Source organism: Cetorhinus maximus, chromosome 1 (genome assembly GCF_964194155.1).
Source record: "Cetorhinus maximus chromosome 1, sCetMax3.hap1.1, whole genome shotgun sequence".
NCBI lineage: Eukaryota > Metazoa > Chordata > Chondrichthyes > Lamniformes > Cetorhinidae > Cetorhinus > Cetorhinus maximus.
The window spans coordinates 159140972-159156389 of NC_135879.1; the positions used below are offsets into that span (position 1 = coordinate 159140972).

The window sequence follows — 15418 nt, forward strand, 5'->3', positions numbered from 1 at the left end:
ATACCTGATTTTTAAAATTCTATCTGAGAGGAAGTGGGAGGGCCATACTCACCCAACACCACTTTGTCTGGACTGTGCAGTTTTGTAGTTTTGTAGTTCCCTAAAATGTGTAATTTGATCCAATCATATCAGGCAGGCTTCTGAGTTCAGACAAAACACCGTGTTCACAGTACTGATTTCAGAGTACAAGCAGAGCTAACACTATGGAGTTCAGAGAACAAACAGGGCTAATTCCACCCAGTTCAGAAAATACACAGCATCAACATTCTGGACTTAAGAGAATGCACAACTCTAACACTACTGAGTTCAGAGCACACGAGTGTTAACATTCAGGAGTTCTGAGAATGCACAGCACTCGCGCATCCAATTACCAAGGACACAGAGCTTTACTGAATTCAGAGAATGCACAGCACTAACATTCTGGAGTGAATAGAATGCACAGCACTAACAGTCCTCAGTTCTTCTCTTCTCCTGGTCTGTTTCCTCCCACTCCATGTGCTTTGCTACCTCCTGCATGAGACAGTGAATCGTTGACAGTCTTCATCTTTCTGCATGCTTTCTATGGAACACTACATTTACTTAGGTAGACACCAGCTTCCAACTTATTTATCATCATCTTCAGTGCTCCCGCCGCCTGCCCAAAATAACCACTTTACTGCCCCTCAGCTGGCAGCCTGTCCAGACTTGATTGTGCTGTTCTACCGCTTGCTGCAGTCAGTAGGGTGGATTTTCATGGCTTTTGCCCCTGTGGACCACACAGTTTCCAATACCAACATCAAAGCTCAGATGACAGAAGGATTATTGTATCTTCAAGCTCTTTGACATTGCCTTGGGTTTTTGTCCTTTTCTGAGAGGAGACGGAACAAGGACTGAGTTTGTCAGAAGGCATACGAAGATGGCAGGAGGAGACATTCCCAGACTCAGTTTCCTATTTGTTTACATGCTGACATGAATGCCTAAACAACATAGTGCTGTGCTCTGGCCTGAAATGTTAACTCTGTTTCTCCCCACTCAGATGCTGGCAGACCTACTGAGTATTTCCAGCATTTTGTTTTAGAATCAAAACTTTTCTCATTGTCAAGGCTGAACACTCAGATGTATGCTTGAAAAGGTCAAACCTTTCTGCCCCTTCCTTTGATGCTAGGCCTTTCCAGAGGATAGGCCTTCATCAGGGGTGCCCCCAGGCCATGTAAATTGACCAAAGTAGGATGTCTTAAGGATCCTAAGGCTGGATAAGAGTAGCACATATTTGGTGTTCTCTCCAAGACAGGGATGGGGAGGAAAGTCCACCCTATTTTCTCTACAGAGGTGTGCCAGAACAGTTAGGCTCCATGGAAATAAAATAGCATTTTTATAACAGCAGCAGCTTTACTGAGCTGCTGCACACTGCACTCCCTACCCACTAGTTGCCACAATGCTCACTGTGCACAAGAAAGGTCAGCAGTCTATTAGTGTGGGAGCATATTTTAATGCAACGATTCCCCACAATCACAGAATTGACCCTAATATCTCATCAAATAGATGGTACTCCCAATAATTAAACCGTCGGTGTTTCATTGCATTGTCCGCAAAGGTTATGTGCTGACACAGCTGTGTTTTCCATCTTATACAAGCAGTCCTTTCCATCCTTCACTCTGTACCAAAAGAAATGTGCAGTCAAAGCAGATAACAGATGGAATAGTTGGTGATTTAGAAGGATTGAGATAGGGCGTTATAATCTACCCAGCCTTGTCCAACTTGTTCTAAGACAAGCACTAGAAATGACTGATTGTGGGGGAGTAAAACTAATTGGCTAAGTGACTAATAATTTTAGGCATACAAACAGCAGATGCAGTTGAAGTCCCTTAGTATCTAGTCAGCCAGAAAGCAAAAATGCGCAACTTGTGAAATTAATACCAAAAAAGTACACGGGAATAGTGGCATCCGGGACAAATTTCTTAAAATTCCGGATTAACAATGAAAGTTGGAACAAGTTGATCACTTTGCCTGCTCATGAATAGTGTGCCCAGAATATGTAAGCTGCACAAAAAAGGTTCCATGTCACTTAGGTTTATCAAAAACTATTAAGCAAGACATAGATAATATGGGCAAACTGAGGCCTAAATAATGAAGCTCAACTTTCGAAGGCACTGATTTTTCTGAATCCCATATACCTATACAAAGTTTGAATAATATCTATCCTGGTGCTGTTGAAAAATATTGCAGGCTTAACAGATAATCAATAATACAGAAATAAATGAATTATTATTTAAAAATTGGGTTTGACCAATCTTGGCCCAGTTTCTGGTGGGTATGGGTACACCGCAGAACAGTACCTATAATCCATCTCATTGCCACCAAATTAGTTTGGTAATTCAGAGAGGCCACAAGGATGACTGATCTGGGAATGATCAGTGGTATGATAGATGTTTTTCTGAGCTTGGAATTAAGACAAATTGGCAAGAAATTCATCTCACAGCTGCCTGTTTCCCATTTGTAAAACCTCTACATTGTGAGTCGTGCTCTGCTGTGCTGAACTGTGCCAGAAGTGCAGAGTACATCACATTGGCTCAGATGACTTTTAGATATCCAGGGTGCCCGCCTTCAAACAGGTGTTAGGTCCTTTAAATACCAAACCGAGGTCCTGCACTGGTTCTAGGGCCCTGAATGTGAAATTCAGGTACATGTTGTTGGAGCTTGCAGTGCACATTTTCTGTCTAGTTATGCCAGGCGTTGAGTAGCCAAACCAATGATCCTTATTACTAGAAGCTGCTCTAAAGAAGCTCAGGATTTTTTAATTCACAAAAGAAGCCCCAGGCCGCTACTGGAGATCACCTTACCCTAACCTCATCTGCTTACTGACATATCATAGCAGATGGCCAATTGACTGCTGCCCCTGACTAGTGAGCAGCAGCTCGATACCCATTTGGTGTTTGCGACTGATGCTGGCTCAAGCCTCTGGGCAGTACAGACTGCTGCACTGAGTTATTGCTGTACTGACTTTGCACTTGTTTTCAGTGCAAGTCTGATTCCTTTGCTATAGTTGAAAGAAGGAATGGTTTTCAATTTGGTGGTACAATTGGCTGATGTTGGCAGTGAGTGGCCCAATTAATTTTGGTGATCAGTCCACATTACGATAAAATATACAAGCTACCAGTGCTAAATGAGCAGTTCACCAATTAATGGTGAGGAGGCGGGAAATCCAGTGGCTCCTCCATGGAGTGTAGCGGGCCGGGACAACTTAAGAGGCGTGGAAACAGGTGATAGCAGAGGTCACAGTGGAACTAGCAGCAGGTGCAGTGCAGGAGCATTCATGATAGCCCAAAATTCTGTTGAGGTCCTAAATACTTCATAGCAACCTGATTTAAATACACTATCTACATTTATCGTGGGCAACCACCTGTATTGGCAAATGGTTAGCACCATTTGCCATTACAAAAGAAGTCAATAACAAAGGCCCTGCTGATTTCTGGCAAAGTCATACCTCCAGGTATTCACACCCCATTAATGTGCATTTATGTCAGTGCTAAGATTCTGGATGCAGCTGCTAACAATTAACAGAGGCAATTGCTACATGAGACTTCATTATTTTTTTTTAAATGAGTATTTTTCTTCTTGGTTTTACCCTCCACTGCTTATAGGGGCAGATACATTAACACTGATGTATCTGCTATAAATGGTGGGGACTGCATATCAATGAGCCTCCCATCTGTTTTGACTCAACTAAAAATACATAATGAGCCTTTGCTGAGAGCTGATAAACCCATTAGATTGTTGAAACATCTGAGCCCAAGGGAAAACATTGCATGATTGACAGCTCTGGCTCTCTGATTACTTCCGTCAATTGCACCATGTTTATTTACACAAGATAAAGAGGTTTCAAGTGCTTGCAGTTTCAGCTATTGATACTTTAAAGGGTGTGAATGATTGACACTTTTATTGGCATGTAGTAAAAAGGTTTCTTTTGAGAAGTGGGAAGTTATCAGTGAATGCCTTTTTAAAAGTTTTTTTTTAACATCCTATTGTCACTATAGGGATTGTTGTTTCTATACAGTGTACAATGGGTGAATGGGCATGGAAGTGCCATAGCTTGGCATGGGGCATAAGGGACCATGGGGGTATGTGGGGGCATACCTTGGCATGGGGGGTATAAGGGGTGGGTAGGGGGCATACCTTAGCATGGGGACACGACAGGTCATAGGGCATGTGTGGGGGGGCATACCTGGACAGGGGGGTTGTGGCACGAGTAGGACATTTTGAACTTCCTCATGCATACTATGGTTCACCATATCTCTGAAGTGGCAGAGCGAAATTCGTTACTTTCGGCCTTTCTATCTAAATAAAGTCATTCATGTATTAAATTTTGTGCTTCCAGGTTACATGGAAGTAGTACAGATACCAAGAGGATCAGTTCATATTGAAATACGAGAGTTAGCAATGTCAAAAAACTACATTGGTGAGTCTTTCGTGATAAAGTATATACATGGAGATGGGTTGTTTGCTTAATTTATTTGCTTTTCTTTGCAAGGATTAAAATTGGATGCAAGCTTATAAATATTAAATGAACTACCAATTTTTAAAAAGTGTGTAAATTGCTCTACTGAAAGGATTTTTAAGCAATATGACAAAAGCAAAATACTGCAGATGCTGGAAATCTGGCATAAAAATAGAAAACATTGGAAATACTCCGCAGATCTGGCAGCACCAACCTGAATCATTGGGCTAAATTTCCATTTTAAGTTCAGACCATTTCCAGGCAACTTGAAACTGTTGGGATTTTGAAGGGGACGGCTAATCGGTGGCCAGAGGGTAAACCCACCATCCAATCAAGGATGGCGGGCAGGCTCCTGATGCTGGAGTGGCTGCCCACCATCAGAGGTGTGCGCTGCCCATGTAGGTAGGAGAGAGGAGGATGCCTCAAGTTTGAGGCAGCCTCTGAGAACACCATTATTTCTGAAAACAATAACTTGCTGGAGCTGCATGCCCGCCATTGTGGAGGGGAAGTCTGTGACTGCAGCTGGAGCCATCTTGCAATGTCAGCTGCAGTTGTGGGAGGCGGTGGGGGGTGGTGTGGTTTAAAATGATGCTGGAGCACTGTCTCTGGTCTGCTGCTGGGAGGCCACCTTTATGCTTCAGCTGTCACAGGGAGCTCACAAACCAATTAGAAAATTCCGGTTGGCCTCAGAACATTGGTCTTAATTGATCCTTTGATTGCCTAATAGGCTACTCATTGCTTTCCGGCAGGTAGCCATCACCATCAACCCCCCACCGCCACCCCGCCCAAAACCTGCCTCTAGCAAAATGCACTGGTGGTGGGAACATGCCCGCAAAATGGCATGCTGCAATTTTCCACGTCTCACATCTGCAGTCCCACCTCCAACATGATTTGAAAATTCTGCCCATTAGCTCTGTTTCGTCTCTCCACAGCTGCTCCCTAACCTCCTGAGTATTTCCAGCAGTTTCAGTTGTGGTAATTTTTAAGCAGTGCTTTACACTTTTACATTACTTGCAAAATGCATTTTTGTTTTTTGATGAATTTGTTGACGTTTTGTCTTAAGAGTAATTTGGAAAATTTTACTTATAGCTTTGAAATCTGAAGGCGATGAATATTACATAAATGGTGCCTGGACCATTGACTGGCCAAGAAAATTTGACGTTGCTGGCACAGCTTTCCATTATAGGAGACCTGCAGATGAACCAGAGTCTCTGGAGGCTTTAGGGCCTACCACAGAAACTTTAGTTGTCATGGTAATTCTTCTAAAAAAATCCTGCATTAATTTATTTTATTCCTGTTTTTTCTGTCTGTTTTCATCCTCTTCTCTCCCCTTCCTCTTTTAAAAGTGATGACTCCTTGCTATAGATTGTTTGATATCCCAACCATCTTCAGCTGCTTCATCAATGACCTTCCATCATAAGGTCAGATATGTGGAAATGTTCGCTGATGATTGCACAATGTTCAGCACCGTTCTCGACTCCTCAGACACTGAAACAGTCCATGTCCAAATGCAGCAAGACCTGGACAACATCCAGACTTGGGCTTACAAGTGGCAAGTAACATTCATGCCACACAAATGCCAGGCAATGACCATATCCAACAGGAGAGAATCTAACCATCGCCCCTTGACGTTCAATGGCATTACCATCACTGAATCCTCCACTATCAATATCCTGGAGGTTACCATTGACCAGAAACTGAACTGAACTAGCCATATAAATACTTTGGCTACAAGAGGAGGTCAGAGATTAAGAACCCTGCAATGAGTAACTCACCTCCTGACTCCCCAAAGCCTGTCCACCATCTACAAGGCACAATTCAGGAGTGTGATGGAATACTCCCCACTTGCCTGGATGAGTTCAGGTCCCACAACATTCAAGAAGCTTGACACCACCCAGGACAAAGTAGCCTGCTTGATTGGTACCACATCCACAAACATTCACTCCCTCCACCACTGACGCACAGCAGCAGCAGTGTGTACCATCTACGAGATGCACTGCAGGTATTCACCAAGGCTCCTTAGACAGCAGCTATCAAACCCATGACCATTACTATCTAGAAGGTCAAGGGCAGCAGATAGATGGGAACACCACCACCTGGAAGTTCTCTTCCAAGTCACCCACCACCCTGACTTGGAAATATATCACTGTTCCTTCACTATCATTGGGTCAAACAGCACTGTGGGTGTACCTACACCACATGGTCTGCAGCGGTTCAAGAAGGCAGCTCACCATCGCCTTCTCAAGGGCAGCTAGGGATGGACAATAAATGTTGGCCCAGCCAGCAAAGCCCACATCCCGTGAACGAATTTTAAAAAACTGCTGTTTACTCTCCATCAGTCTAGATGGTGAGTGTCAGCAGGGATCAATTACAGCCAAGCCTGACCCTGTCCACTTACACGCACTTCAAACAGGAATTGGAACCCTGTCTGATTTTCCCCTCCCTAAAACAGGACCACCAATGCAAACTTATAGCACGCCTGGCTGAGATCAGTTAGCAGCACAGGCTGAGAGTCAAAGTTGGGGCTTGACTTGTGGTTCAAGTTTTCTTTTGCCAGGAATATTCTCAGGGGATCTCTCTGGGAAATCCACAGAAATGCCGAATACATTGTGTAAACTGGCATTTCTGTCTATCTTCAGCCAAATTTTCAGTGGGCTGTCAGGAGAATCCCTGGGGAAAGTCCTGCTGATTGCTTCAGCCAGCTGAGCCATCAAGGAGTTGTACTACATTCGTCTTTAGCATTCCTGTTCCAGAGATATGGTCCTCATTGTACTAATTCTAATTTCTATTGACTAAGATAATGGCTAATATAGTTCAAGAATAGAAATATTTTACATCATATAGCAACAATTCACATTTATATAGTACCTTTGGCGTAGTAAAATGTCCCATGAAGCTTCACAAGAATGCTATCAAGCAAAAATTTGACAATCATGACAATATATAGCACTTTTAGTCTAAGTTTATCATTTCAATTGATGAACTGCAAGCTCAGTTTTGCAAAAGAAGAATACAATCTAACATTGACTGAACCTCCCATTGCATTATTTTGAGAAGGTGCACCAAGTACTATTAACAAAGCAATTGCAGGTCTTTTTTTAACAATTTGATCATATAATGCAAACTTGTTTTTCCTGTAAGTTGTGTCATGTACAAATATGCTGCATTTGTTTTGCAATCATGGAGGAATTGTGCCAATATAGAAGCAAAGTCAGTGGACAATATTCCGTGAGTAGTATTATGTTATAATTTCTGTGCACACTCAAATACATAAAAATGGTGCATCATATTTTAGATAAATTTGAAATGGCTCTTCAGTTAATTACCTTTTGGATTCCTTTTAAAAAGTTGAGAATTCAGACTGTTCACGAATCCTGTCCACCCACTTGCAAGGGGTATGATCTTGCCGGCTTGAGGACTGTCACTGACTGAGAGCTCACTTACTTGGGTGCAGGAGATAAGGGACCAGATATTCAGAATTGGAATGCATCGTTGTCCTTCTGGGACTTCTGCCCAGCACAGAAAAAGTGAAAGGAAGAAAGAGCTGGATTTATAAGTGCCCTTCATGACCTCAGGGCTTCCCAAGCGCCTCACAGTTAATTGAGGTTTATTTTGAAATGCAGTCAAGTGTTGGAATGTAGGAAATGTGGCAGTCAGTTTCTCCACGGCAATGTCCCAAAACAGCAATGAGATAATGACCAGATAATCTGTTTCAGTGGTGTAGTTTGAGAAAGAAATGTTGACCAGGACACTGGGAGAACTCCCCGTCCTGTGGCCCTGGCTGGTTTTCCCATCTCAAGTTCATTAGCACCACATGGAGAAGCCTGCTGGAGAGTTATAATTCCAATAGTCACTACAGTGGCAGAGGGTTTCTCAAAAAAAACCTCAAGTAGTTAGGAAAACTTAATCTTTAAATGGTCTCCCCATTATCCATAGCAATTTTAGAAGGGAGAGAAATATCAGGAAGGTAAACCTGGGTAGGGATGTGAATACATACTTAATCTAATTCCTTTCATGTCAGCCCAGTTGTGCCAAAAGAAATCAGCAGTGGGAGGCCCTGAAATCTTGGCCAACATGTTGGCACAGAATTTAAAAGCCTGCAGGAACTTAACAGGTCAGGCATCATTATCGTCACCACCAGTATGAGGCCTGGAGTTCTCGAAGATCTTTTTTTCCAAAAATGTCTGTGAGGTCAGTTGAAAAGCATAGGACCCCCCCCCCTCCCCCACCTCGCACACCGCAACTTCTCAGATGCAGCAAAGGAAAGATGCTCAGATACTGGCACTGCACAAATTTTAGAGGCTAGAATAGAGTTGAGACCTGTGCATGGTGAGGCACTGGGCACAAGTGGGCTGTGGCAAAGCCTGGGGAACGGATAGTTCATGTACCAGCTCACCAGAGGGTAGGGTTGCAGAGGAGTTCTGCTACAAGAACTCAAATGAGAACTTAGGTGGGCCGGGCTTCAGGATAATGTTGATGAGGATACGCATCGAGAGACTTGGAGCATTTGATAGGCTTGCCAGTCAACCTCCAGTCACTGCCAAGGAGCATAGGGGAGTCCAGCTCTAAAGTAGCACAGGAAATCATGCAGAGCTTGGAGCCCATCCTTTCCAGCATTGAAGTGATGGTCAGCACTTGCAGGTCCAGCCATGATGCAGCATCTGGTGGCCATTGTCTCAGCTTCAGCTGTGACGTTGTGAAAGCTAGCTATATCTCCATGCTGTAGTGGAAACGCAGACAAGGTCATGAGATCCATGCTTTCTGCTGTGCAGGCTCAGACTGCTGCCACCATGACTGTGGCTCTCAGTCTTCAAAGGGACATGGCTCCCACAATTGTTCAACAATCTATCCTCCAGCAGATTACCAGGATTGCTGAAATGCCATCCTAGGGCAGTAAAGTATAAGACCATAAGACGTAGAAGCAGAAGTAGGCCATTTGGCCAATCGAGTCTGCTCTGCCATTCAATGAGATCATGGCAGATATGATAATCCTCAACTCCGCTTTCCTGCCTTTTCCCCATACCCCTTGATTCCCTTACTGATTAAAAATCTGCATATCTCAGCCTTGAATATACTTAACAGCCCAGCCTCTAAAGCCCTCTGCGGTAAAGAATTCCATAGATTCACTACCCACTGAGAGAAGAAATTCCTCCTCACCTCTGTCTTAAATGTGTGACCCCTTACTCTGAGATTATGCCCTCTGGTCCGAGACTCTCCCACAATGGGGAACAACCTCTCAGCATCTACCCTGTCAAACCCCCTAAGAATCTTATATGTTTCAACAAGGCCGCCTCTCAATCTTCTAAACTCCTATGAGTACAGGCCCAACCCACTCAACCATTCCTCATAAGAAAATCCCTCCATACCTGGGATCAACCTAGTGAACCTTCTCTGGACTGCCTCCAATGCCACTATATCTTTCCTTAGATAAGGGGACCAAAACTGTTCACAGTATTCTAGGCGTGGTCTAACTAGTGCCTTGTAGAGTTTTAGCAAGACTTCCCTATTTTTATACTCCATATCTTTTGAAATAAAGGTCAACATTCCATTTGCCTTGCCTATTACCTGCTGAACTTGTATGTTAGCTTTTTGGGATTCATGCACGAGGACCCCAAATCCCTCTGCACTGCAGCTTTCTGCATTCTTTCTCCATTTAAATAACATTCAGCTCCTCTATTCTTCTGCCAAAGTGCATAACCTCACATTTTCCCACATTATATTGCATCTGCCAAGTTTTTGCCCACTCACTTAACCTTATATCCCTCTTTGTGTCATCCGCAAATTTAGCGACATTACATTCGCTTCCCTCATCCAAGTCATCAATATATATTGTAAATAATTGTGATCCCAGCACTGATCCCTGTGGCACTCCACTAGTTACAGGTTACCATCCTGAAAATGCCCCCCTTATCCCAACTCTGTGTCTTCTATTAGTTAGCCAATCCTCTATCCATGCTAATATACTACCCCCAACACCATGGGCTCATCTTATTAAGTAGCCTTATGTGTAGTACCTTTTCGAACGCCTTTTCAAAATCCAAATATATTACATCTACTGGTTCCCCTTTATCTATCCTGCTTGTTACCTCCTCAAAGAATTCTAATAAATTTGTCAGACATGAAGCCATACTGACTCTGCTTGATTATATTATGCATTTCTAAATACTGTGCTATTACATCCTTAATAATAGACTCTTAACATTTTCCCAATGACGGATGTTAAGCTAAATGACCTATAGTTATCTGTTTTTTGTCTCCCTCCCTTTTTGAATAAGGGCGTTGCATTGGCAGTTTTCCAATCTTCTGAGACTTTTCCATAATCTAAGGATTCTTGGAAGATTACTACCAGAGCATCCACTATCTGTGTAGCTACTTCCTTTAATATCCTAGGATGCAACCCATCAGGTCCAGGGGACTTATCAGCTTTTAATGCCATTAATTTCCCTAGTACTTTTTCCTCTGGTGATAGTTGTTGTATTTATTTCCTCCCCCCACTTTTACCCCTTGATTATTTAGTATTTTTGGAATGCTATTAGTGTCTTCTACCGTGAAGACTGATGCAAAGTATTTATTCAATTCCTCTGTAATTTTCTGGTTCCTCATTATTATTTCCCCAGCCTCATTCTCTAGAAGGCCTATATTCACTTTGGCCTTTGTCTTCCTTTTTATATATTTAAAGAAGCTCTTACTGTCTGCTTTTATATTACTTGCTAGTTTACAGTGGCTCCATGAAGCACAAAACCTCTCTCAGGCTGGGGAGATGGTGGCATAGTGGCATTGTCACTGGGCTGGTGTTCAGAGACCCAGGGTTTGAATCCCACCATAGCAGATGGTGAAATTTGAATTCAATTGAAAGATTGATTGTGGTTATTATGGTTTTATCTAATGCGTAATATACCTTTAAGAAGAATGTTTGTTAAGGAAGATCACATGATCTTTAAACCCCAGTTGGAGTGTAGCGCGGGCTACCTCTGTGGTTAGTAGTTGGTAGAGTAGTGTAGAGATAGAGTTTGAAGTGAAATTTCAACTGTTGTTGCTGCTGAATACCTTTGTAAATAAACTAGAAGGTTTCCATCTAAGAAGAGTCTGCTGATCAACTCTATCAATAGTACCAACTTGGCCACCGCTCACAACAAACTGGCGATGAGGCTCCACAGGATCCAGCACCGATGATGACCACAAAACCATTACTGATTGTCATAAAAGCCCATCTGGTTCACTAATGTCCTTTAGGGAAGGAAATCTGCTGTCTTTACCTGATCTGGCCTACATGTGACTCCAGACCCACAGCAAAGTGGTTGATTCTTAAATGTCCCCTGAACAAGGACAGTTAGGGATGGGCAATAAATGCTGGCCTAGCCAGTGATGCCCACATCCCATGAATGAATGAATGAAAAAAAGGACGACATTGTTCATGCTCCCTCCACTACCATTCCTCCAGTCCCTTGCTGTCGTCTCGCAGCTAGCTACCTCAGACTGCTGCATAGGAGCACCAAGACAGGGAAAGGCAACCACAAGTCAGACACAATGGAAACATATAAAGTTTAATGCATAAACACATAAAAACTACTTTATTTCTATTTAAGTATGTGTATTTTTAAAAATGTTATGGAAAGGATACTGGTGGTGGAGGGAGTGAATGTTTAAGCTGATGGATGGGGTCATGTTCAAGTGACTTCCTATGTCCTGCATGGTGTCAGCTTCTTGATGGGGCTGCATTCATCCAGAAAAGTGGAAACACTCTTTACTTGTGCCTTGTAGATGGTGGACAGGATTTGAGGAGTCAGGAGGTGTATTACTCATCACAGAATTCCCATTCTCTGACCCACTCTTGTAGTCACAGGATTTATATGGCTAGTCCAGTTCAGTTTTGGTCAACGGTAACCCCCAGAATGTTGATAGCGGGGGATTCAGTGATGAATTCAGTGATTGCCAATGAGAAATGGTTAGATTCTTTGTTCTTGGAGATGGTCATTGACTGGCGCTTGTGTGCCACAAATGTTACTTGCCACTTGTCAGCCCAAACCTGAATGTTATCTTGCTACATGCGGGCATGGACGGCTTCAGTGTTTGAAGATTTCTAAACGGTACTGAACATTGTGCAATCATCAGTGAACATCCTACTTCTGACCTTATGATGGAGGGAAGGTCATTGATGAAGCAGCTGAAGATGGTTGGGCCTAGGACACTACCTTGAGGAACTCCTGCTGTGATGTCCTGGGACTGAGGTGATTGACCTCTAACAACCACAACCATTACGGGGAGAAGGCGGGAGAATGGGGTTGAGAAACTTATCAGCCATGATTGAATGGTGGAGCAGACTTGATGGGCCGAATGGCCTAATTTCTGTTCCTATGTCTTATGGCTTATGGTGTTATTATCTTCCTTTGCGCAAGGTTTGACTCCAACCAGCGGAGAGTTTTCCTCTTTATCCTGTTGACATCAATTTTTCTCAGGCTCCTTGATGCCACACTCAGTCAAATGCTGCCTTGATGTCAAGGGCAGATACTGTCATTTCACCTCTGGAATTCAGCTCTTTTGTCCATGTTTGAACCAAGGCTGTAATAAAAACAAAAATTATGGAAAGACTCAGAGGGTCAGGCAGCCTCTGTGGAGAGAATCAGAGTTAAACATTTCAGGTTGATAACCCTTCATGAGTTCTGATGTACGGTCATCAACCTGAAACATTAACTTTGTTTCTCTCCACAGATGCTGCCTGACCTGCTTTGCATTTCCAGAATTTTATTTTTATTTCAGATTACAGCATCTGTAGTATTTTGCTTTCGTATTTGCTGTGATGAGGTGTGGAACCCAAACTCAGCGTCAGTGAGCAGAGTAAGTGCCGCTTGATAGCACTTCCATCACTTTACTAATGATAGAGATGACTAATGGGGTGGTAATTGAACAGGTTGGATTTTTCCTGCTTTTTGTGGACAGGACACACCTGGGCAATTTTCCACATTGCTGGGTAGATGCCAGTGTTGTTGCTGTAGTGGAACAACTTGGTTAGAGGCATAGCTAGGTCTGCAGCACAAGTCTCCAGTGCTACAGCAGCTATGTTGTTAGGGCCCATAGCCTTTGCAGTATCCTGTGCCTTCAGCCATTCCCTTATTCTGTGGAGTGAATTGAATTGGCTGAAAACTGGCATCCATAGTGATGGGAACCTCAGGAGAAGGCCAAGATCGATCATCTATTTGGCACTTTTGGCTGAAGATAGTTGCAAATGTTTCAGCTTTGTCTTTTACACTGACCCAATCATTGAAAATGGGAATGTTTGTGGAGCCTCCTCCTCTGGTTAGATGCTTAATTATTGACCACAATTTCAAAACGGATGTGGCAGGACTGCAGAGCTTTGATCTAATCTGTTGGCTGTGGGATCACTTAGCTCAGTCTAACACATGCTACTTCCATTGTTTAGCATGCAAGTAGTCCTGTGCTGTAGGTTCAGTGCCACTCTGACTTTGATGGCCACTGCAGTGCCATCCTCACCCTGTGTGAGTCTCCAGGTTGTTTTGATGGAGGTGACACAGTTCTATAACCCTCACCTTGGTGAAGTTGAGTCACTTCAGTATTGTTCCTGGCTCAGATGGACGTTGGAGAAGTGCTCTCAGAAAACTTGTGCTGCTGGGGCCTTCTGTGAAGAACCTCCTCCCTCTTTGTAGAGCTTCCCTTTTCTGCAGCCTCTGCTCTATTTGTTGGTCATGTTGCAGACTTGGAGGTACTGCACAACAGCCCCCATATCTTGGGTGACGAAATCCTCTACCCTCCCTGAGTGGATGCACAAGCTCACCAACAGATCTTCAAAAAGCAAGCCACGCAATTTCTACAAACTTTACCATTGTGGAATTGTCAAAAACGCCTTACCTGGACGCTGGATGACTGGCCCTTTAAATAACACTGTTGATTGGGGTGGTGGAGGTTCCCTTGTACAGCTGAACACATGTACAGCCATGACTGATTAACACAAGCGTTCAGAGGAGCAACTCAGTCCAAGTTTCAGAAACATGCGTCCAATCAGCTAGAACGCTTGCAATATTCCAAGCCTGGGGCACAATGTATAGGCTGTGCCAGGACTGGTCTTGTCATTTGTCATTTTATGGCTTTGGGGCTTCTAGTGCCAGCACCAATGGTGCTACAGAGCCCAATTTCCCAGCAATGGTGTTTAGAATTTGTTGTGCATGCAGACATTGTTTTTTTGGAAAGATGTTACAGTTGCCATTGTGAATTGCAGGAACAGAAGAGACTATGGTAATGTCATATTTACAGAGGGAACGAGGAAGGTGTATACAGGACTGCTAATAGCCAGTGAATGGTGTAGAGACACAAATATGTCTTGTAACTGGCAACAGAGTGTACCAATTATCCTCTTAATTACCAGCCTGCCTGATTAGTAACCTAAAGGAACACTAGTTTCAACTCTTGCCAAAGCCTTCTTTTTGTTGTTTGCAGGCACACAATGTGATGACAATGATCATGTCAGAATGCATCATCATATCAATTTTTCATGCTATCATTGTGAGAACACTAAGCTCTTCTGGCTGTACTCGCTCTCCAAACAAAAACAAGTTTGGGAAACATGCCATACCTTCTTCATTAAAATGTTTGCTCATCTGGCTCCTTTGAAAACTACTTGAGCTGGAATGGTCCATGGAAATGTATTCATGCCCAGAAATGAACCCATGTATAATTAAGGGCAAATCTTACAAATTTGTAATCCAAATATTGAGGTTTATCAGCTGGGAGTGTATCATGGGAATTTGGGCATAGAGATCAGCAAGCCTCACAGCCATTTATCTAGAACGGAATTGCCCCATTGTGTTCATTAGTTTATAGGGATACATTTCTGACTTCTTAATCCTGCGGGCAAGCCTCACCTTATTTTTTAAAAGTTATTTTTAGGATATGGGCGATCCTGGCAAGACCACGTTAATTGTGCATGCCCAG

General features: G+C 43.2%; 1 protein-coding gene across 2 annotated transcripts in view; it reads left to right on the forward strand.

Annotated features, from left to right (window-relative positions):
* Positions 1–15418, forward strand: part of adamts6 (ADAM metallopeptidase with thrombospondin type 1 motif, 6) — a 338642-nt gene that overhangs the window by 278128 nt on the left and 45096 nt on the right. For both annotated transcript variants that reach the window (XM_078548849.1, XM_078548859.1), the window contains exons 18-19: positions 4355–4435; positions 5564–5727. In XM_078548849.1, coding sequence (XP_078404975.1) covers positions 4355–4435; positions 5564–5727 — 245 coding nt within the window. The remainder of the gene's footprint in view (positions 1–4354; positions 4436–5563; positions 5728–15418) is intronic.